The sequence below is a fragment of the Mesocricetus auratus genome, unplaced genomic scaffold, assembly GCF_017639785.1.
Source record: "Mesocricetus auratus isolate SY011 unplaced genomic scaffold, BCM_Maur_2.0 Super-Scaffold_100007, whole genome shotgun sequence".
NCBI classification, from domain to species: Eukaryota; Metazoa; Chordata; class Mammalia; order Rodentia; family Cricetidae; genus Mesocricetus; species Mesocricetus auratus.
The window spans coordinates 22,097,630-22,119,993 of record NW_024429191.1 but is presented as its reverse complement, the minus strand read 5'-3'; the positions used below and the strand labels follow the sequence as shown (position 1 = coordinate 22,119,993).

The window sequence follows — 22,364 nt, the reverse complement described above, 5'->3', positions numbered from 1 at the left end:
AATCAAACTAAACAGATGATTGATTGTGGTTCATTTTATATGAACAGGGGTCTGGATAATCTAAAGCAATATATATCTGCCAAGGGCCACCAGAAAGTGACGTTGTGGGCCTGATTATGGTACGTTTTTATATAGTGTGGTGATAAGTGGTGAAATCTCAAAGTTAGGTTTAGTTTTGGGAGCTAGATAAAAATCTGATCTATGCAAAAGACATTACTGAAATTTTTTTACACAAAAATGAGATAGATTCTCAGAAGACTGAGGAAGGCCAATCTCTGTGAGTTTGAGGCCAGCTTGGTCCACAGAGTGAGTGCCAGGATAGGCTCCAAAGCTACACAGAGAAACCTTGTGTTGAAAAACAAAGCAAAAAAAAATGGCATGGATCATTTTAATTATCTGCATTGTCTAGGAAACATTTAGCATTTATATAAATTTTTATAAATCTTTGACATCATATACTCTGAATATAGATTGGTGATTCATATAGGATGAATTTTAAAATAATAATATTTGAAACGGAAAGATGCTTTGAAAATTAGGGGTCATATCAGATTTTTAGCAGGTTCAAAAGCATCCAGTTCTTAACTGTGGGTCTCACATTCTTCATTTTTGTAGGGTCTCACGATACGAAGAAAAGAAAATGTTGGTCTGTCTTCTGTTGTAATTTCACTATTGTTATTAGTTTGTGGTTTTTCTTTTCCTGGGTTGTAACATATTCTTTAGAATTAAATCATACTTACTTTTATTTTAGGAAATATGAGCAGTGGTAGCCTCATTTTACAGGGGATTCTTTTAAGTCTGTGGAACCTTCACTGAACATGTATATGAAACGTCTGGAAGCCAGGCTTGTACTTGATCCCCCCTTAAGCTTTTGACAAAGTCTTTCGGAACCTTGTCTGACCTTCAACAGCCATGTTCCTCCAAGCCACAGGGCAATTCCACCAAATTCGATGACTTGTTTGGGAGCCTGACAAAAATTTCTCCAGGCAGTGAAATCATGATTTAAACATATGGCTGTCAGACTAACTTAGGACAGTTCAATCTGTAAAATAGCTAGTTTTCCTAGAGGTATGAAGTCTCAAGGTCACCGGAAGAGGAACAAGAATGTTTCAACATGGTTCAAAGACCTAATGGTGAAGGAAAACCCAGAACAGCAGTCTAACCGAGCTGCTTTTCAGACATCCTCTCTATATTCTGGCTTCATTCCACATTAATAAGTGAGAAAACCACAGACACATCTTAGTTTATATTAGTATACATAAAGAAATGGAAAACAAAATAAAAACCATTTTGTTGTCAGTATAACAGTTGTGCTTAATTTCAGGTTCAGGCTATTGATATGTTTCACATGATTTAATATAGAGTGAGTTTCCCTGCTAAAACATTTCCACAAGTTTAAACTAACAATATGGGCTCCAAAATAGTATTCCAGATCCTCAGTTCTGTCTAGCAAAAGTGGCTTTTCAATTTCAATCTAAATGACTGGTCTTTCAATTTCCCTTCTGGACTTTAGTGAATATCTGCTCACTTGAGAAATATCTCTTCCAACTGTCAGAAAAAATAAAAATTAACAAGAATACATCTCCCACCTTCTGATTGACTCATTATTTTATATCCCTTATGTTAATTTTATTTTATTGATTCTATTTTGTCACTTAAACTCTACTGTCTTGCTTTCTTTCTTGAGTAAATACTGGTTGTAGAAACTATTTTGCCATCTGTTGTGGGGTTATTGTTTCATTTTGCTATATTTTCAGCCTCAAGCATTTTATATAGTATGTCTGGCCACCTACAGAGTTCAGTTTCTCTGCGATAATGAATTCACTAACCATGCAAGGCCAGTTCTTCCTTGCTTCAATCTACAACTATGTGGTGAAGAAAGCCAAATGGTCAATTTGCTATTTGTGCAAAACATGTGAATATTCAAGCTCAACTGCAAAGCCTCACAACCTCCCTAACCTTGATTTCAATATTGAATGTTTGATAAACAACTTAAGAAATTCTACTTTCTATAAGACAGCATACATTTCAGAGGCAATGGTAACAGTAAACAAAACAAAGCTGCTAATTGTTGAGATTGTGTAAATACCCAAATGATATTTGGCAGGTATTATCCCACAAATATTTCATTAAGATGAAAATAGGAATCTCCTGTTTCAAGTAAGAAAACTAAAGTTGAAAGAAATCATCAAAGAACAAGCAAGTCACAGAGAAAATAAGACAGGAAGAAAGAAAAAGAAACCAAGAAGATGAAAGAAGGGATAGAAGGAAGGATATATGAAAAGATAGATCTTCCTCCAAATTCCTTTGCCAAATACTATGAAAGACTATTGCCATAAATAAAATATTCATAATTATATTTGTTTTAAATAACTAACCATTCGTGATAAAAAATAATTTGTCATAGTCTTCTTCAAAGACGAAATGAAAGGGATTTACTTGTAATGCTTTGCAGATACAGGGATGAAACTACCAAATCCAGGCCTGTGTGCCTGATAAAGTCACATATACTTTTGGAACCTAGTTTCTCTATCTGTAAATAGCGCTATTATTAAATATGTGATTAGAGATTACATGGAACTAAAACTCAGTACAATATCTGGTATGCTATTGCTTCTAAAGAAGGAAGAGCTAATAATTTCTATGAGCTAAGAAACTACTGTTTTCAAACTCATTCTGTCCTTTATTGTTCTTTTCTTTTCTTTTTCAAGACAGGGTTTCTCTATATTGCTTTGGAGCCTGTCCTGGCACTCACACTGTAGACCAGGCTGGCCTTGAACTCACAGAGATCTGCCTGCCTCTGACTCCCCAGTGATGGGATTAAAGACATGAGCCACCTTCACCCTGCTATTCTGTCCTTTTCTTTTCTTTTTTTTAATTTTAATTTTTATATTTAAATTTAAATTAGAAACAAGGTTGCTTCACATATCAATTCCAGGTCCCTCTCCCTTTTCCTCCCCTCCTCCCATGCTCTCCACCAATCCCTCCAATATACCCTCATTTCCCCAGGGAGTGTGAGGTCCTCCATGTGGGTGCCCATAGTCTGTCATTTCATCCAGGGCCTGGCCTAGACCCTCCCTCTGTGAGTCCAGGGTGAGAGTGCATCTCTCATTGTTGGATGGGAGCCCAAAGTCCATTTGTATACCTGGGATAAATACTGATCTACTACCCAAGTGCCAATAGATTACCTAGGCCTCCTAACTGACACCCACATTCAGGGGGTCTTGATCAGTCCCATGCTGGATTCCCAGCCATCAGTCTGGGATTCAAGAGCTCACCCTTGTCAGGTCAGCTGTTTCTGGGGGTTAAACCAGCCTAGTCTTAACCCCTTTGGTCATCAGTCCTCCCTCTCTGTCATTGGATTCCTTGAGTTCAGCTCAGTGTTTATCTGTGGGAGTCTGCCTCTGCTTCCATCAGCCATTGAATGAAGGTTCTGTTTCCCAGACTCTCTGGTTATGGGATTGTAGGCTGGCACTCCCGAGATCAATGTCTAAAATCTATATATGAGATAGTACATGCCATGTTTGTCTTTTTGTGGCTCAGTTACCTCACTCAAGATGGTTTCTTCAAGTGCCATCCATTTGCCTGCAAATTTCAGGATTCCATTGTTTTTATTCTGCTGAATAGTACTCCATTGTGTAAATAGAAAAGTCTGCCTTATCAGAATCGGAACAATCAGTGTGAGTAAAGGCAATGCAAGTGCAGTGAACTTCTCTCAAAATTTCGATTTGTGTGTTCCAATGGTCATCATCTTCAAAAGCAGTTGAAGTATGCTGCAAACAAAATATCAAAACTAACATTTTCTGGAAACAGCAGAGTAGTGCATGTATGAAGTAACAGTGTTAAGATCTGTGCAAACTTAAGCCAGGAAAAAAATTCTAGCATCAGCAAGGGGTGGTTGTAACATCCCACTATAGCTAAGGAACTGTTGCTTCATGATAGATGCCATGAAAGGGGGGATTGGTTTTCTTTAAGAGTGTTGCTTCAGGCAGAATGCCCATTCTCTAGTGGGTGACCACACAACCAAAAGTGTATAGTTAGCCTTAATCATACTCAGTTCATTAAAAAACAAAGAGAAGGGGCTGGAGAGATGACCCAGCAGTTGGGAGCACTTGCTGCTTGCACTGATTAGCTGAGTTTTGTGGTCAGCACCCACATGTCAGCTCACAAACATTTGTAATTCCAGTTCCAGGGCATCCAATATTGTCTTCTCATCTCTAGTGTCACAAAATTTTGTAAGTATGGGAGGAATGTAGACCTAGGAGGAATTGGAGGAAAGTGGTAAATATTATGTGTGAAATTCTCAAAGAAATAACACACATACACGTCTTCATTTGTCATCTAGATTATTTTATCTCAAATGAGCTTTGAAGTATATGGTTTCTGTTGTTGTTGTTGTGGTGGTGGTGGTGTGTGTGTGTGTACTGATTTGGGAACACTTCTTTCTGGGCCAATTCCCAAGTAACCATGGTGAATTGTCTGCTCTTTTATGAGATTTGTGTAGTCATATCATTGTTTCACAGATAATTATAGACAAGTGAATGGAACTCAAATCTGATGCTCTTAAATTTCCTCATAGCTTTCATATATATATATGTATATATATGTACATATCTATATGTATATATGAAATACACACATATTTATGTGGATGCATATGTATGTGTATGAGAAAGACAGATGGAAAGATGGAGTTTATATCCATATATGTACATATGAACATATGAGATACACATAAAGACACACACAGACATATGCACTTAGAGAGGGACAGAGAGATTGTACTTTATTTCCAAAGAAACATTTTTTGCGAATTCCACTACAAGAAATGTGTTTAGGTTAAAGATCTTGATTTGTATGGATGAAAATTAAAGTAAATAAAACCTAATTTCCACTTTCCACATTTACCACAGGGTTTTAGTTACATTTGGATGTGTTTACGTACAATAATAATACAAATGCATCTACATCCATACACTTGTTTTCATTTCATTCCACACAGCACAATTATTGTAAACATCAAAAACAGAGAGCTGTTGAACAGATGGGGCATTAGTGTCTTAATTCTTGATCTTTGTTCCCACAAATCCTTCCGTTTCACATCCTTTCAACAAATCCTGTGTCCATTCAGGTCATGATGAATAGTTTTTCAAGTGCTGCTGTAATGTTCGTGTCATTTAGTGTGTTATGATTTTAAACAAATACGTAAATGCAGATGTCCAACAGGATAATGAGAACACATTAAAGTCTTGAAATAGTATAAGCCAGACATGTCATAATCCTACCAGAAGATCCTACATAAACTAAGTGAAGTTTCTTGGAACCAGCTTGTCTGTTATTTTATTATTATTACATTTGGTAAGTAAACACTCTAAACTTTTTTTCTAATTAGTAAACACTTAATATAGGTTGCTAATTGAGTATTTCTTAATCTTATTTGTCCAACAAAAGATAGATAAATAGATGTGCATCCATACTCACAGTTAAAGTGTTTGCTTTATATACTTACCCATGTATTTCAAATCTACCAAATAAAATGCATACACATATTTAATATCTTAATTCTGCTCCACAAATAACATATGTTTCTTCATTCAGGCTGTTCAGCACATGTCTGATATTGCACTTCAAAATATCTTGCATAGTAAATATTATAACAGTTGTCTGTTTTAATACCTTCTCTCTGACTTATCTCACTCAAATTGCCAAGTGAGTCTACAAATCTGAAAACCATTCTTCAGTGTTTGGGCACTATGAAGACTTTATTTCTGTTAGAATAAATAAAATCACTTCTTCTCATTAGCTTATCATTTCATTCAATTCTAAATAAATCTGAATTTATCCACTTGAGTTGATGGATTTGACAACTGTGAAAAGTCTTTTAAAGAAAATGTGTGAATCCAGGTTACCTGTGAGTCACAGTATTGAAAAATACCAACAGAGGAAACCTCAAGAGTGTCCTACTTAAATAACTAGTCAATTGTCCCTGGCTCCTGTACATGTATATATGTTATTTTTATCATACCGAAGAGAAGGCGTTTTAAGTTTATCTTTAGGAGAGTCAATGCTTGTGTGAAGTAACTGTGGATGAATCATGTGCTGTGAGGATTCAGTGAGGCCTCATATCTCTCCAAGGTTTTCATTTGGAACTATGCAAAATAATCCATAACTAAGAAAGATTCATTAAGAACAATTATTTGAAAACCCTACATACAAGAACATAGTCCTTGGATTAAGATGGCAAGAGTTACATTCTCCTAATACCTTGCGCGATGACCTCCCTTTTGGAATTTTAGTCTCACACAGAAGTGAATACTGACCCCAGTTCTATGAGTTATATGGTCATTCCTTTAGACGTATACTAAATTCCATTAAATGAATTTATTATTTATAATGAGAGGTATAATGAAAAAAGTGCATTCATTAGATACTATTTATGTTTCAAACAATATTCAAATGAGATATTTTCCCATGAGATGCTACAAATCAAATACAAGGTCTTATTACCTCACTAGAAAATTTCAGTAAATGGTATTTGAAGCAGCAGAGCTGCTGCATGTCAGAGACGACAGGTGTAATGTGTGTGTGTGTGTGTTTACTTAACATATATATGTATGTATATTTACCTCCTTTACAAATAATATTGGGAAACAATGTAATTCTTATAATCTGCCATTGTTGTTGAAGTTACCATTCTCTACTACTAGACTGTAAGACACATATGAATCAAATTAAATAAATGGCTTATTTGACTTTTGTTTTTACATTATATTTCCATATCCATTAATATGTGCAATTATTAAACTATGCATCTAACCCAGAAAAAACTATCTTAGATGACAAATGTATCTTAAATAAAGTACAAATTCATCCTATTTTATAAATACCATTTGTTTTATTTTAGTGCCAATCATATAAGAAGGAATACTCTACATAATATATTTATAAGGTTCATTAGGCAGGGTGGTATATATTATATACTAGGGAAATTAATTAATTTGGAAATATTGTATGTAATTATTCATTATGTATAGATAAATACAGATATTAAAATACATCATCATTATTTTTGTGAATTTTATTTTGTTGTTTTTTTTTTGAGACAGCATTTCTCTGTATAACTTTGGAACCTATCCTGGTACTTGCTATACAGACCAGGTTGGCCTCAAACTCATATAGACTTTGAGGCCAACCTGCCTCCCGAGTGCTGGGATTAAAGGCATGTGCCACCACTACATGACTGCTGTGGACTATTAATCATAATTTATAATGTGTCAATATTGAGAAATATTTCCAGTACACATATATTTGTTCCAGGTTTCAGCTAAAGCTGAGGTTTTTTTTCTTATATTTTATCTTCACCTCAAATTAGTTTGTAAATGTTAAAAAAGGGTCACTGAATAAATGAGAACACTCATTATTTTACTGTCATTTACTACACACTTATTTGAGAAAGTTAAAGCAGTTTTCTATTGAATAGAATTGGTCTGACTACTTCAATTAGGTCAGGGTTTCCAGCCATTTAAAAATGACAGAAAAGGCAACATGGACCAGACTGAAACACTACAGGTAAAACTATTTGGCTCTTCTAAGTTCTCTGGTCCTAGGCTTGACCTCAAATCCCTCCTGCTAAAACTAGTAATTATTAAGAGGTTCTTAGCCACTGACTTCATGAGACAGAGACAAAATAAAGTATAACAAGAAATCTGAAATAAATAGGAAACCGTGTGTTGCTTCTTAACACACAGATTTTCAAAATAAAATCTCTTGTTACTATTAAATCTATCCTTTAATATATATGCATATATACATATTTCAATTTAATTTAGTTCAATTTATATATTTACTTTTCAGTCTTCCTTTAACTGTTCAAAGTAGATATTTTTGAAATTGAAATGTCTATTGATATCAGTGGAAACTCTGTGACTTACATGAATGGTCAAATATAAGTATCAACCAAAAGAAAAAGGACGTTTGTTTGAATACCTGGTCTCACAATAAAGAAACAATAAATGCAAATATGAACAAGTGAGTGAAGATGGAACTCCTAAGATTCAATTTCCATCCTAGAATTGACAACTCATGATCGATGTGACTTTGGGTGTGTGTTTTGATCTTTCTAATCCACAGGTATTGAGAGATTTGTAAAATAGGTATATTAAGGTTTGATTTAAGAACTTAACTGAATGAGCTATGCTAAACAATTAGAACATAATTTTATGAAAAAACATTTAGAAATGCTAAACACCATTATTTATATTTCTTCAATAATTGGCTTCATCAAGTGCATACACCTTGAAAAGATTTATTCCAGACCTAACAGGGAAATTATAATATTATCAACTGTCTTAAAGAACTAATATAACAATACAATATAAAATAAGTTGTTTTCTTCCTATTAAGTTTTTTTGTGTTTTAGTAACTGGAAATATGGGAATATATTAGTATCTCAGATATGAAACAGTAAACACATCCATAACTTAGAATGCCAATTACTGTTTTAGGTGTCATGAAGTTGTTGATATTTTAAATGCATATGTTTTATTTATTTAAATAAAAAATAAAAATATAGGTGTCCTAAAACAAATAATATGTACTTCAAAGTTTATCCAATATATGGGCAGATAGATACATACCAGAACCAAGAATATATTCATTGAAATGATGTGATATATTCTACTTTGCTTTTTATTTTAAAGGGCATTTCCTTTTCTGCACTCACATTCGGCTCTAAAGTTATTCGTATGTATTTCTTTTTAGTGTGTGGAAATGCTGTGTGATTGCCCACAGTTGTTGTTGAGCATAAAGCAGTATGCAATTGGAATTGTTCAAAGAGACTTTTGGTCAAAAGGTAACATTTCAGTGACAATGTTTGAAAATTATAATCAATAGAGATTTGGATGTATGAGGTAGACATAAGACCTAAAGTGTTCTCCAATTTGTTGAGAAATGTAAAAGGAGCTAAAATAATTTAACCTGGAAAAGGAAAGACTTTAAAAATGTCACATTTTATGACTTTATTATTTTTCAAAAGGCACTGAAACTGTGGAATATTATATATTGTGGAGAGATAAGAGAGCTTTAACAGTTCTTAAATTAGGTTTCCAGAACATTAGTAGAGCCAGTTTTGCTTTACAAACTGCTCAGTGAATATGTAAGTTAATTAATAAATAAATGGGCCCAGGTCACACCGGGGAACTGTAGTGATCGTCAGTGTCTAAGAGTGCACTGATGCTTGTTACCTACTTCACTGGCATCGTATGCTGTTTAAAGAAGGCCACCTCAAGTCAGGCTTCAAAACTACCCTCCAAACGTTTATCTTTAAAATATTGGGCTAGTAAACTACCCCCCAAGAGAAAGAGAACAAAGTTACATATGAATGTGGCCTTCCATCCTAATAGGCCACATCATTGCAACTGCCTAGCTTAAGTTTTAATCTTACAAACTGATTTCCTTGCAGCATAAGCTAAAAACACTTGTAGAATACTAAACACGGGTGTTTGGGGCCGGCTAGTTTTTCTTTTTATATTTTTTGGACGACACTCAGCCTCTGTTTCAAATTTCTCCTCTTCGAGAAGAACACCAGAAGAAAATGGCCAGAGGGCTTTACCAAAACTTCGTCCACGAGAAGTATGCTCTCATTTTCAGCGTCTCCTCCCAGTGGTTTTAAAGTGCTGAAAGACAGCTCCTGGCAGAGCTGGTCTTGTCTACCAGCGCCCCCAGGAAGACAACACCCATGACCTGAGCCATAGTCATTCACAAAACCTGAGCAAGAAACCACAGCCATCGTTCATTCTGTGAAAATTCAGTTAGGAAGATGCCGAACACACACACACACACACACACACCCTGAGTGTATAGTTTATCTGTGAGTGAAGAACTCCTAGGGAAGGTAACATAAGAGGGCAGAGAAGAAAAAAAATAAATAAATAAAAGCTTCCACTTTTTTTTTTTTTTTGCCTAACTGCCTGACTTCTAAACATCCCTCCCCCTCCCATTTTTTTTTTTTGATCCAAGAATGGTGGAGTTCACAGCAAAGGCATGCTTCCGGAAATGGAGATATGCCTCTCAAACCCAAAAATGATGTATGTGAAGTTATATATTCCACATTAGGAAATCCAGCAAAATCCGGAGTTAAGGGCTTCTGTGTTTCTTCATGGCAATACATTCAGACAAAGGTTAAAAACCCGGCTCCAAAGCCTGCCTGGCTGTCCTCTAAGCTACAGATGAAAGGCGGGGTGCAAAGCGCTCAGAACCTGAGAAAGTACGAAGGACTCTGAAGCTCGGGGCCCATTCCCTGGCGACCAGGCTTCTTCCCTGCTGTCCATCACTCTTCCTGGCTCTGCAACATGCAGCGATTTAGACATAATGTGTGGGAGTGTCCAAAAGAGAACAAGTAGAGAGGACAGAGTGCTCCCCACACGTGTAAGCCTGCATCTCTCTGCTTCGTAGCTTGCATTCATTCATATGGATGCAGGGGTTAAATATTTGATCGGAGGTAGCAGAGTTACAAGGATCGGTTGTGCTTTAATGAGCACACTTTAGAATAGTGTGCTCTCATAAATCGCAAGAGAGAAGAGATCCTAAGTGTAGCCCCCATGTCTAACCCTTTCTACCGTTCCCTCCCCCCATTCCTAGTCCCAACTCCCACCACCACCTCCCCCCAAAAAAGAAATGCTTGCAGCACATTGAAGAAAGATTTGAGTCGGCAGCAACAGAGAAGGGGATTAGGGCCAGAGAGGTGCAAGTTAAATTGCGCTGCATATAAAAAATGGGCGGATTGGTGTCCAGATCCAGTGGCTGGTACCACCTTCCTTTCTAAAATAAAATCTCTCTGGCATGAAGTCACCGCCTATTTCACATCCGGTTTGCGCTGGGACGTATTACTACTGTCTTGGTACAGACAAATCTTTTGTTGTATAGCCGCAGATTGCATATTGGGAAGCAAATTTGGGTATGAAATCTCCAGTGCAGGAGCACGCAGAGTCCATGATGGCTCAGACCGAGTGAGTGAGCGCGGCGCGAGGACGCCCTCCACCCGGCGCGCCCGCGCTCGCACACTCGCGCAGCTCCGGCTCACTGCGATCCTCTCTCCCACACTTTTCTCCCCGGTCTGGAGCGATCCGGTGCCCAGGAGGGGCCCCGAGGTAAGTGAGACTTCGGACCGCGAAAACCCAGAGCTTGCAACGCGCCTTTGTCGTAGCTGGAGAAGCAGAGATAAATGTTCTAGTGGTGAAGAGAGCAGGAGCCAGCAGGACAGGAGCTGAAGCTGAGAGCAGGTAGAAACAAGGAATGTTTTTCTTTCAGGGTGAAAACTGCAGCGATAGAGGAGCAGAATTTTCTCTCTTCCTTCTCTCCTCTCAGAGGCAGATTTGAATGTACCCTGAGGGGTGGGTGGTGACATGTTGTTTTGAATTTTTTTTCCTGGCCAAGGGGAGCTGGGGTGAGTTGGGGAGGGGCGCTGGGGTTTGCCATCAGCTGAAGTTAAGAGGGTAGAACCGAAAACCTGTCACCCTGTACCATCCTGGGGAAGACTCACTCACCCTGTCTGAACAGGTCTCTTCTCTCCTTTCCAGCGACCCCTGCTGAAATGCCCTTTGGTGTAGGGGTCTCTCATTCAGGAAAGGAGAGGCTGAACTTACTTGATCTGGGTGGCAGGGGAGGTGGGTAGTGGAGCATGTGTCTGGCTGGGGGCAGGATGGAGGTGGAAATGGGTAAGGACAGAGCTCCGTGCTCCCCTTTCAACTATTATGTTTGTATTCGCAAGAAACTTTCTTCCTCCACAACTGAAGTGCCATGGCAGGTTTGTTTTTCCCCCAAATATCAGAGGAGTGCAAAAGCTATGGTGTCTGGGCTTGGGGTTCTGTTTCCTTCACCCCTTTAGGACTTTCTCCCTTTTCTAGAACCAGTAGGAATTAACAGGGCTAAAGAAGTTGTTTTCCTCTTCAGAACAGATGCTATTTTTTGAAAGGGTGGATTATCATTGGATCTAATATTTTAACTTAATGATATTTATCCAAGATGTCATGTCATATTCTACTCCTGTGTGCCAAAATCTGTCATGAAGGGAAAGCTATGATGAAGCTCACAGTTCTTATCTTTACATCATTTCACTCTAAGCAAATTCTGGTTCCTTGCTTACATGCCTGTTTGTGAGGGTTTTTACTGATTGGAATGATCCCGGAGAGAGTGGAGAACATTTTGTTGATGTATTTAAAGGCATACCACATGGAACTAGAGAGTTCTCAACGTTAAAAAAAAAAGATTTTATAATGGTTCCATCTATTCATCCCTGAGCCTAGTAAGGAGTTTAGATTCAGGGAAATGGTAAAACCAAATATATGTGATAGTTTTCATACTAGGATTGGAATTAATTTCAGTGCATTTAAATAACTATATCTGCTTCTTAACCAGTTAGTGCTCAGGCTGTTGAAATTTGACTTAATAATTATGTATACACACAGAATTATAAGAATACATACAACATACACAGGTATATTTCTATAAGCCCTCCATTCTATACTCCTTTATTCTTGCAGTAGCCCCCTACCACATCCAAATTCCACAATTAGATTATGATTGATTATACTTTACCTAAGTGGGAATAAATTTTCCCTTCTTTTCATGCAAAGCAAACCACTTAAGCTTCCATCTGTTTGAAATGAAGCATTTTCTAGCAGCAACCTGGAAGAAATTACAGAATGCATACAAGATATGCGTGGGCATGTTTGTGTGCATTGGGGTGTGTGTGTGTGTGTGTGTGTGTGTGTGTGTGAGAGAGAGAGAGAGAGAGAGAGAGAGAGAGAGAGTATAGCACATGGCCTGACTACAAAGTATATCCTTTAGCTTCACAGAAACATTAGTGAGCATATTTAACAACCACAGAGGAGAAGCACGACTTTGGCATTCAACAGTGTGTTTCCAATGGTTTTTATAAAGGGGTAAATACACTTGCTTCTGAAATCAAGGTACATCCAGAATTCAGAGACACGTTCAATCAACAGGAGGTGTTAGCCTACCGCATCCCACCTACCTACACACTCTTCTGATACAGATACCAAGCTTAAATCTTTCCACACAGGTTCTGACACAGGGACCCAAGTCACAAAGGTCAAATTTTTCAGATGATAAACAACAACAGAAAGGAATAAGTCAGCAAGTCATGAAAATTTAAAGGCTATTTTAGAAAACTCAGCTTTTGTGTTGAGCAATAGTGTTATCTGAAAGCATTGTCGCCTTGTATTCTTTTACAGGATAAACTGAAATGCTGGTATATTTCTGAATGGCGAGATGGTAAGGAAGGTGGAGAGTGGATGGTCCAGGTTTCCATTGCTTCCAGTGAGGTGTCATATTCCAGTGAGGTCATTTCCTGACTTCAAAGCATTCATCTGAACTGCCTCAGTCAGCCCTAGTGGTTAAAACCTGATGTTTCTTGCAAGACACATTGATCTCTACTTATTCCACTTTTCAGTTGCACAAGCCCGTGATGAAGAAAAGTCCGGGTCTCTCTGACCGTCTCTGGGCCTGGACCCTCCTTCTCAGCACTCTGTCAGCAAGAAGGTGGGGCCACTTTATTTTAAATCTGCATGACAATTTCTGTAATTTTTCATTTATTTTGTCAGGGCGAAGAAAATTGTCCACGGATGAATTCATGACTAAGGGAATTCAGAAAACTTTACTGCAATACAAATTTCAGCTAAGACTAAAGAAAAATAGAACATGAAAATAACTTTCTTATTGGGATGTTCACTATAATACACTTAACAAGCTTTGGGGGAGGCTAGGACATGTTCAAGTTTTAAGTCTGAAATTGAACTTTGCAGTTTTCATTTGTATCTGAACAAAGCATGTAGTTTCCTAATTTACTGAAAAGGTTACCTGATTAATTTCTACATGCCCTATAAGTTGTAAATTAATTTTTCAACAAGAAAATCCCTAGCAATTTGCAAAAACCATAGAGTAACTTGTAAAAGCATGGGAGTAGAAAACTTAAAATATTTATAACCTGCATGCCCTGTCTACCAATAAGTGCAATTGTATTTTTAAGCCATGGCTAATAATCCGATAGAGATGAACTATACCAAAAGAATATTTTAAAATACTAGATAAAATTAAACTGAGCTAATCAAGTACTAGGGATAATTATGATGAATAAATTTCAGTAAGTTGAACTAACAAAAATATTTTCTAATTGTCCAATCCAGAATATGAGATATTGTAATTGCAGCTCTAAATGATCAAATGGTTTATATTGTTCTTTATTTGCTTTAGTGGTTTTTGCGTAGTCTATTCTTGTGCCTCATTATAAGGTATCCAATATATCCTAAAATTCTGAACTGCTTGAAATGTAATAGGAAGTGAATCTTTATGAGTTAAAGTTAGAGATATGGAGTCACCTGGAAAGCAGACATTTCTGAGGATTGCTTCTAAAATTTGACTGTGTTACTTTTTAGTTTTGCTACATAAATAAATATCAAATGAATCAAATACACATTACTGTCAGATATTCTTCATTTGAGGAGTTAAGCGATGACTGATTTTTGAAAAATTATATGAAGTGTTACTATTATAATGACCTGTAGATGGAGTTAGTGCACAGTGTTTTATTACAGAGTGGTTCATATGGAATCAAAAGCAGGTTTAGTAACTGACATTTCTCTTCAAAATGCACATTCAGATTAGGGCACTCTATATTGGTATTAGTATTTATACCCCCCACAAAATCATCTTAATCTTTCTCCTAGGGTTCTTATGTAGCAGTTGTAACTTTATATATGGAATGAGAAGTCAGATTGAACAGGAGCCTGAATATAAAATCACAATAAAGAAAAATTCCCAACCCAAATGGGATAGCAGGGTTGGTCTTGTTTGAGAGGGGGCTGATCTCTTTGGTATTTGCATTCCAATGCTAACAATTGCTGAAAGCAAGATTCTTAAACTGGAAAGACTTCTTGAATTTACGTAAGCTGTGGAAACACAGGGAGCATAGTTAAAGGCAATAGTTACCAGTGGTTCTGAGGTTGTATTAGCAGTCTAACCACCCTCTGATGTCATCCTAACTCATCTTTCCCCTCTTAGATGTATTCTTTCTCCCTAAGAGTTTTTCTCTATGGAGTGTTTCCTGAATCCTAAGGTGTGTTCGTATTTCTTCCTCATCTTTATCAAGATGACCTTCCAGTGTCCTTGGAAGATGCCTTTTGGATGGCATTTGGTTTTGTGACAATGAATTTTTATAAATAATCAATTTCAGAAAACTGCTTTTGCTTTTTGCTTTACTACTGTCATCTGCCAATGAGACATGCCGGAAGTCACAAGCTCACTGAAAAATTCGATTTAAAAAGACAAAATGAAACAACAAGACGTTTAACTTTGCTAAAGGAGGTCCTCAATCTGTGCGACGTGGCTAGATTAATGTTTAATTTCAGGGAATGAAAAATGATTTCATAGAAATGAATTCCATATATTTAATATCAAAAACATATTTTACTTAATAACTTTTGAATTACTTTTCCTTATGATTATTGAATTAAAACTTTATCAGCAAAGTAGTCATTTAAAGTATACACAGCTCAGTGGACTTCTGTACAGATAGAACAGGCATGCAGAGCAGGAGCAGTGGAGAGTCACAATGAATTTTACCCTTTCAGTATTGAATATTTTAAGACTTATCCATTGCAGAACTAGAAAAACCAATTATCTTTGTATCCTTAAAGTGGCCATTATCTGCATCCAGGTCTTCCTTATTCCCTTCTATTTAGCCTAGTTAATTTGGTGTGTGATGTTTTTATTTGCAAGTTTTAAATAAAATTTTATAAAATTAAGAAAAATAAAAGTGGTATTTTAAACTTTGCTTATGCATAATTAATTACATGCACGACAGAATTTGCTTCTGACGTGGTAATAGATTATATTTGGCGTTCCTATCAAATACGTGAATTCTGGTTTAAAATGAGATCTTTTGTGTATATTTATTAACTATATAACTACACATGAGTGAAGCAAAAGAATAATAAAATTTAAATGTGAAGTATGTAGATGTGTTGCCCTTTCTTATTTTTACACCCTGCATCCACTGTCTCTTTCCACAAGGTCAGAGCAAGCCCTGTAATCAGTCAGTGAGTATATATTCTTTCTAAGACAGAAATGGCTTCTGTCCAAGGATTTTGAAGTTGTCATCCTAATCGTTATATAAAATAAGATTAAATATGCGTAGATAATAAAATGATTGGTTTAAGAAACACACATTATATAAAGTGCAGCCCTATATGCTTGAAAGCCAGAATAAAAGTACTAAGGGATAGAAGCTATATCCTCAAGTATAAAGAAACAAGAATTGGTGTTCCTTTACAGAGGTTGGAAATAAAGTGGTAGCGCAGTAGGTGAAGAAAACTGAGTTCTGGCCTGACATATGTTCTTAAGTAGTGGTATTTTAAAGCACAATGCCAAGATTTTTTGCACCTTACATCTAGAGTGTTAATCTTGATTTTTTTCAATGGTTCTACTATGTCTGATCCCAGAAATAACCAAAGTTCAGCCACATAAAGGTTTAAATACAATTTCAAAATTTGTTCATACATTTTAGGGGGTGGATCAAAATTTTCACATTGATAAAAATGTAATTAATATAATAAATTGCTTATATGCCTTCCTTTCCTAAATGTCTTAAAAAGACATCCAAAAATCTAAAGCACAAATACATAGAAATGAAATAAGAGAAGAAATCTTGATTGGTGAAAATTTGCATATTCACTTTTAAAGTGAACCTTTAAATTAGTTTTATAACCCAAGTATAGATGTATGTATGTGACTGAACAAAAATATTGTGAATAGGAGGTTCCAAGATGATTTTTATAATAATATTTGTTAATATTCTTGCTTGCTCAGGGAAGATCTGTGTTTTCTAAGACTCTCTACCTCTTGAGAATTCAAAATGTAGACTTAGAACTCATTTTGTATACTAAAATTAAAAGCCTGTCTTCAGTGAGGCCACAAGTGAGAAAACGACACTAGTAATAATTACTCTCAAACTCACAACAGCAAAGACAGTAAGAAAATCTGAGAAAAGGTTTGAATGGTAAGAGGTTTTGTGGAATTTATAATTTTGTGCTATTTTTTTAATTCTTTACTCAGCTATGGACAGCCCTCCCAAGATGAACTTAAAGACAATACCACTGTCTTTACGAGGATTTTGGATCGACTCCTGGATGGCTATGATAATCGCTTGAGACCAGGATTGGGAGGTGAGTTATGCTTCCACATTTTCCTCTTGAGAAATTTTAGTATTGTTAAATCTTTACTTTCTTTTCAAACAATAAATTAAAATGTTAGTATACTTATTGATAATTGATCATATATTAATAGATCGCTCAATGCTAATTCAATTTACTAAGATATTTCTGTGTGCATACATATCTATATATTGAAAGACGGACACAAAATTCTCATAATGACACAAAAGAGATACATATTCTTGACAAGCACAACGGTTTTTCTGTCTAATAACTTGGTTATGTAAAAAGAAAGATAATGTTCTCCCATTTAGTATAAGGTTTATCAACTTGACCAGCATTGCCCTGCTTACACTGAATTCTATCTCTGATTCTGTGCTGGAAATATTTACTTTAGAAGATTGTATATCACGTTATAGCTTTGTGTTACATTACCCCATCTCATGATAAAAGGTAAATAGAATAGATGGTAATGCTTTGTTTTTAATCTGTGCCTTTGAAGGTATTCTCTGATTGTCTTTAGTGAAGTTTATGATTCTTGTAAAACTAGTTAATTGATTAATTGACTAAGGAATTTCTGCTTAGGGAGAAAATAATGTTCAATATTATGCATTTAACACTATATATATCATAGTTCATAGTACCAGGACTTCCAAGTTTATTTGAATAGTCTTTGAAAAATGCACCACCTCATTGTGATTGAGTAAAGGTTAATAAAGTCACATAAAAATATTGATCTTAAAGCAAAACAAGTAAAGCGAGGAAAGAAATGCCATTGAAAGTCTCATAGGAATTCAACATATGACTCTATGATTTCAAGTTACAGCAGAATTGTAACCTTTACAAAGCCACAGAAACCAATAGTAATATTTAACTCACAGTATGAAAAACCACTTCTTATTAAATGAGACAGAACAATTAAAGGAAGCTAGACTTAAGAACTCAAACACTGGTTTTCAAACAACATAGTTAAGATGGATTTAGAACTATTCATTCTTTATTCGTTGTTCAGAGGTGGGACTGGAATGAAAGATTTTGCTTACACTAGTCATGCTGTACTCCTGAGCTATGTTCCCAGACCCAAAGTCTCTTAAAATATATATGATTTACATATTAAAATCCCATGAAAGGAAATCATGGGTCTATTTCAAAGCTGCAAATATTATCCCCAGATAGGTTCAGAGGAAAACACCCCACCAGAGTCATAACTTCATATATGTATGGTCTCACCAGGTACACCCTCTTTCAAGTTTAAACATAATTTCTGGACGTGGTTTCTTCAGATTTAGCCTCCACCTTGTTTTTTTTTTTAAGTTCTTCGGCAGGACATAATATTCTAAAGTTGCTGAATGTAATGTATATAGTAGACTTAGATACTAAGAAGTCTGAGGAAGGAGGGTAAGCAAATTAGGTCTACTGCTTCAAAAGCAGCCTAGGCAGTATAGGAAGCCTCTCTGTCAAGAAAAGTAAAACCTTATATTTGAAATGGAGTATTATAAAATGGACAGCATAGATCTGTTCATAATGCAGAAATATAATGTAACTGAATGTTTAAGCATCTGTATTGACTCTAAGAAATTTTCTGTCTTTACATACAACTTTAATAGAATGTCCAAAAGGATGTAACCACTGGGTTATTGATACAATTTATAAAAAGGAAGGATTCTGAAAATGCTGATGTATATTCCTTTACTTAATGTCTATCCTGTCTCAGATCAACCTTTAGAATAACAGTAGAATGAACCTCAAAGCAAAAGTACAGAAAATCATATTTGATCATTTTTATGCATTTTAGTGTTTATATATTAATGTCCTATAAAAGATGTGCATGTGCCTTTCCATTTGCTAGAGAATTTTATATAAACACACAGACGTTTACGTTTCCTTTAATGATCATTTGTGATGGTACTATTATTACAGTCTATGTAGCAAGGCATGACTGCTAATTTTCATTGAATTGTATATTCTAACTCCTTCAGGAATATATTGTACATACACCTAAATCACAGAGAGCCATGTATTGGAAATGAACAGAAAGCCTAAAGTATACATTCAAAGTTCATATTTCAGAGCTATGACATTGCAAGCTTTTCTTAAACAAATAACTACATTAGTTTATTGGAATATTACTACTTTTAGTCTGGAATTACTTAATCTCTGAAAATAATAAAAAAAATAGACTTGTGGGTTAGGGAACAGAAATAATGGTTAATACCACAAAGATCAGCTATACTCTTGTAAGATAATAGAAACTCATTATTTAAAAAATACATTTTTCAAAAAATGAAAACCTTTTAATCTCTAGGAAAGAATGTATTTTTATATTTCTCACTCATGAAATGCTGACTTAAAGAATATGATGATTATAAAAACAAAGGAAAACATAGTTGAAAACTTTCTTTTGTATCCATTTTAAATTTTGGCTTGGAATGTAATGAAACCAAATGTGCAGGATTTGAGATTTTTTTTAAAACTTTAATATTGACTACCTTATTGTGTATATTTTGAATAAAATATTTAATCTCATATTTGCTACAGATATCAAATAATTTAAAGCATGGCATCATTACTAGCAAATACCTGTAGCAAAATAGAATTTCCACATATTATTATTATTTTACATAACTCATATACTTTCAGAAGAAAAGACTATAGAAAGGAAGCAGAAACTTTATCTTACATGAAAACATGGCAAAAGCTTCCCAGTAATTTTTTATGGTTATATTTGAGATGGCTTTTTCCTGGAAAGGGGCCCTGCTGTTTCTTCACCGTGATAAAACACTGTGGAAAAGATAGGGATGCTTGTTTTGAATGTGTTCAGAAAATAGAGATATAATAATGAAACCTAAGGTTGTGCAAGCAACTTTTAAATATATAAGCCATCATGACATCTTCAGCTTTATTATTTGGGAGTGTACACCTGGATGTAGCTAGGAAAGAAATTCATGACTTATTTGATTGAAATGTTGGAAATCAGCTTGCAGACATCATAATACTACTGTAAAAGGCTAGTCCCTGCTTCTCTTAGCACCAAGAGTCAACCAGAAAAAGAGTAAATAGAACTATCACACGAAGAGGAATCTTCTGATGGGGATTGTGGTTTTTTGTTAATGTTGTTGTTAAAAATGGGTGAACTAAAACAGATTAGAACATGTATAATACTAGGAATTGACTATAAAAAGAACAAAAACTAATGAGCGAGTGAAGTTCACATATCAAATAAAAAGTAATTGCAAGAAATTTGAATTAAAATTATAAATAGTGAGAAAATGTATAGAGTATTAATAATTACTGAATTCCTAATCATTTATGATCTCTTGCTTTTATTGCAAGAAAACAAGAGAATCTTCTTACAACCAAGTAATCAAAGTGTGTTTGACTAACCCAAGTTCAAGTCAAAAGAATGGCATAGTTTGGGAAATAAAGGTGAAAATCAGACAGAATGGAAAGATAAGGAAAAGTAAGTTCAAGAAGAAAGAAAACAAAACTGAGGCCAGGAAATGGGGAATGGAACTGAAGTGTATCAAGAAGTGTCATTGTGACTGAGAGGACCAGAGACAGTTCCAAAGCAGAGGAGGGAATGGGCAAAGTGCAGAGACAAAGAGCTTTTTATGTGTGCCTGTAAACAGGATCAAACTGAAAGGTCTCAAATTCATTTTCTAAAACTTTCCCCATGTGTTAAAATGGATTAAGGATGGCTGGATGTTATCTGCTTTCCTCCAAACTAAACGACTGTATAGACTTGGAAGAAACTTGATTTATTTGCCTTTACATAGGCTTTTTTCAAAATCCAGAAATTGTGAAAAACAATCCACAGGCAGACACCAAATGCATAATTCTGAAGTAAGTTTTCAGAGGTTCTAAGAACAGAGAATATCCTCTGACCACATCCATTCTTTTTGTCCCTTTATAGAGAGAGACCTGTTTAATTTTATGGTGTGCTTCAGTCCCACAATGAACCAGACTGGCATATAGTGAATATACTATGCAGGTTTCTTCATTTCACTCTTTCCAAAATAAGTTTGAGTAAATCCATGTGTAACTAGAAAACAAATGGAATGGAGAACAAGAGATAAAATACTGGTGAAGTCACAACTAGAGGGCTCATAATGTCTTCTTTTTGTTTCTGGTATTTCCTGGAAATACTGCTAACAATCTCTAAATTTATTTTTAAATTTAATTGTAACAAATAATGCATGAAATGATGGATGGCTCCCGAAAGATTTCATCATTAAATTACACAGATAAGGAAAGTCAAGGAAAGAGATATGAGGGAGGGAATATTTCTAGTGTTATGAGCCGAGCTGGGCGAGTTGGAAAGTAAAGTTTATAGATTCATATCAATCCTATCCCTTCTATAACTAACCATATTTAGTTGATCATTTTTCTTTGTGTTATAAGTATTGTTGATCCAAATTTTTTGTTTTGCTTTTGCTTTTTTTGCTAAATAAAAATAAATAGGTATTTAAGGAACTCTTTGAGACATTGCCAAGCTTAGGTACTCAAGATATTTTAGAAATAACATATTTAAGAAAGATTCTTGGCATCTAGGTATATGCACTGGCTACTTTTATGTCAACTTGATACAATATAGAGTCATTTGGAACCAAGTCAATTGAAAAAATGACATCTAGTTTGGCTTATGGCCTGACTGTGGTATATTTTCTTAATTGAAGATTGATGTGGAAGGGCCCAGATCACTCAGGTGGTACTAGCATGGGCAGGTAGTCCTTCATGTTGTAAGAAAGTAGGCAAATCAACATATGAGGAAGCAAGCCAGTAAGAAGCACTCCTCCATGACTTCTGCATCAGCTTCTTCCTCCAGGTTGTCCTAAAGGTAGTTCTGGCTTTGACATTTCCACCCAGTGATAAAATATGGTGTGAAAATGTATGCTGAAATAAACCCTTTCCCCCAAGCTTTGTTTAGTCTTGTCTATCTCAGTAGTAGAAACCTTAACTAAAACAGTACCCATTATCTCTATCATTAGAATTTTCCTAATCCCAGCGTGTGATAGCAAGAGCCAGGAGAATCAGGAGTTCAAAGTCATCATCTGTTTCAAAATAAGTTCTTGTCAGCTGTGTTACAAGAGACCCTGTAAAAATAAATAAAGAAGCTAAAACAAAATAACTTTCCCA

The 22,364-nt window shown here is 35.5% G+C and overlaps 1 protein-coding gene across 2 annotated transcripts in view; it reads left to right on the top strand.

Annotated features, from left to right (window-relative positions):
- Positions 1-10,559: 10,559 nt before the first annotated feature.
- Positions 10,560-22,364, top strand: part of Gabra1 (gamma-aminobutyric acid type A receptor subunit alpha1) — a 56,649-nt gene continuing 44,844 nt past the window's right edge. Inside the window, exons 1-3 of one of the 2 annotated variants that reach the window (XM_005071937.4) lie at positions 10,560-11,147; positions 13,472-13,560; positions 17,131-17,240. In XM_005071937.4, coding sequence (XP_005071994.1) covers positions 10,599-11,147; positions 13,472-13,560; positions 17,131-17,240 — 748 coding nt within the window. In that variant the 5' untranslated portion in view covers positions 10,560-10,598. Of the gene's footprint in view, positions 11,280-13,471; positions 13,561-17,130; positions 17,241-22,364 lie in introns of both variants that reach the window. The other variant, XM_013114796.3, reaches the window with a different exon arrangement.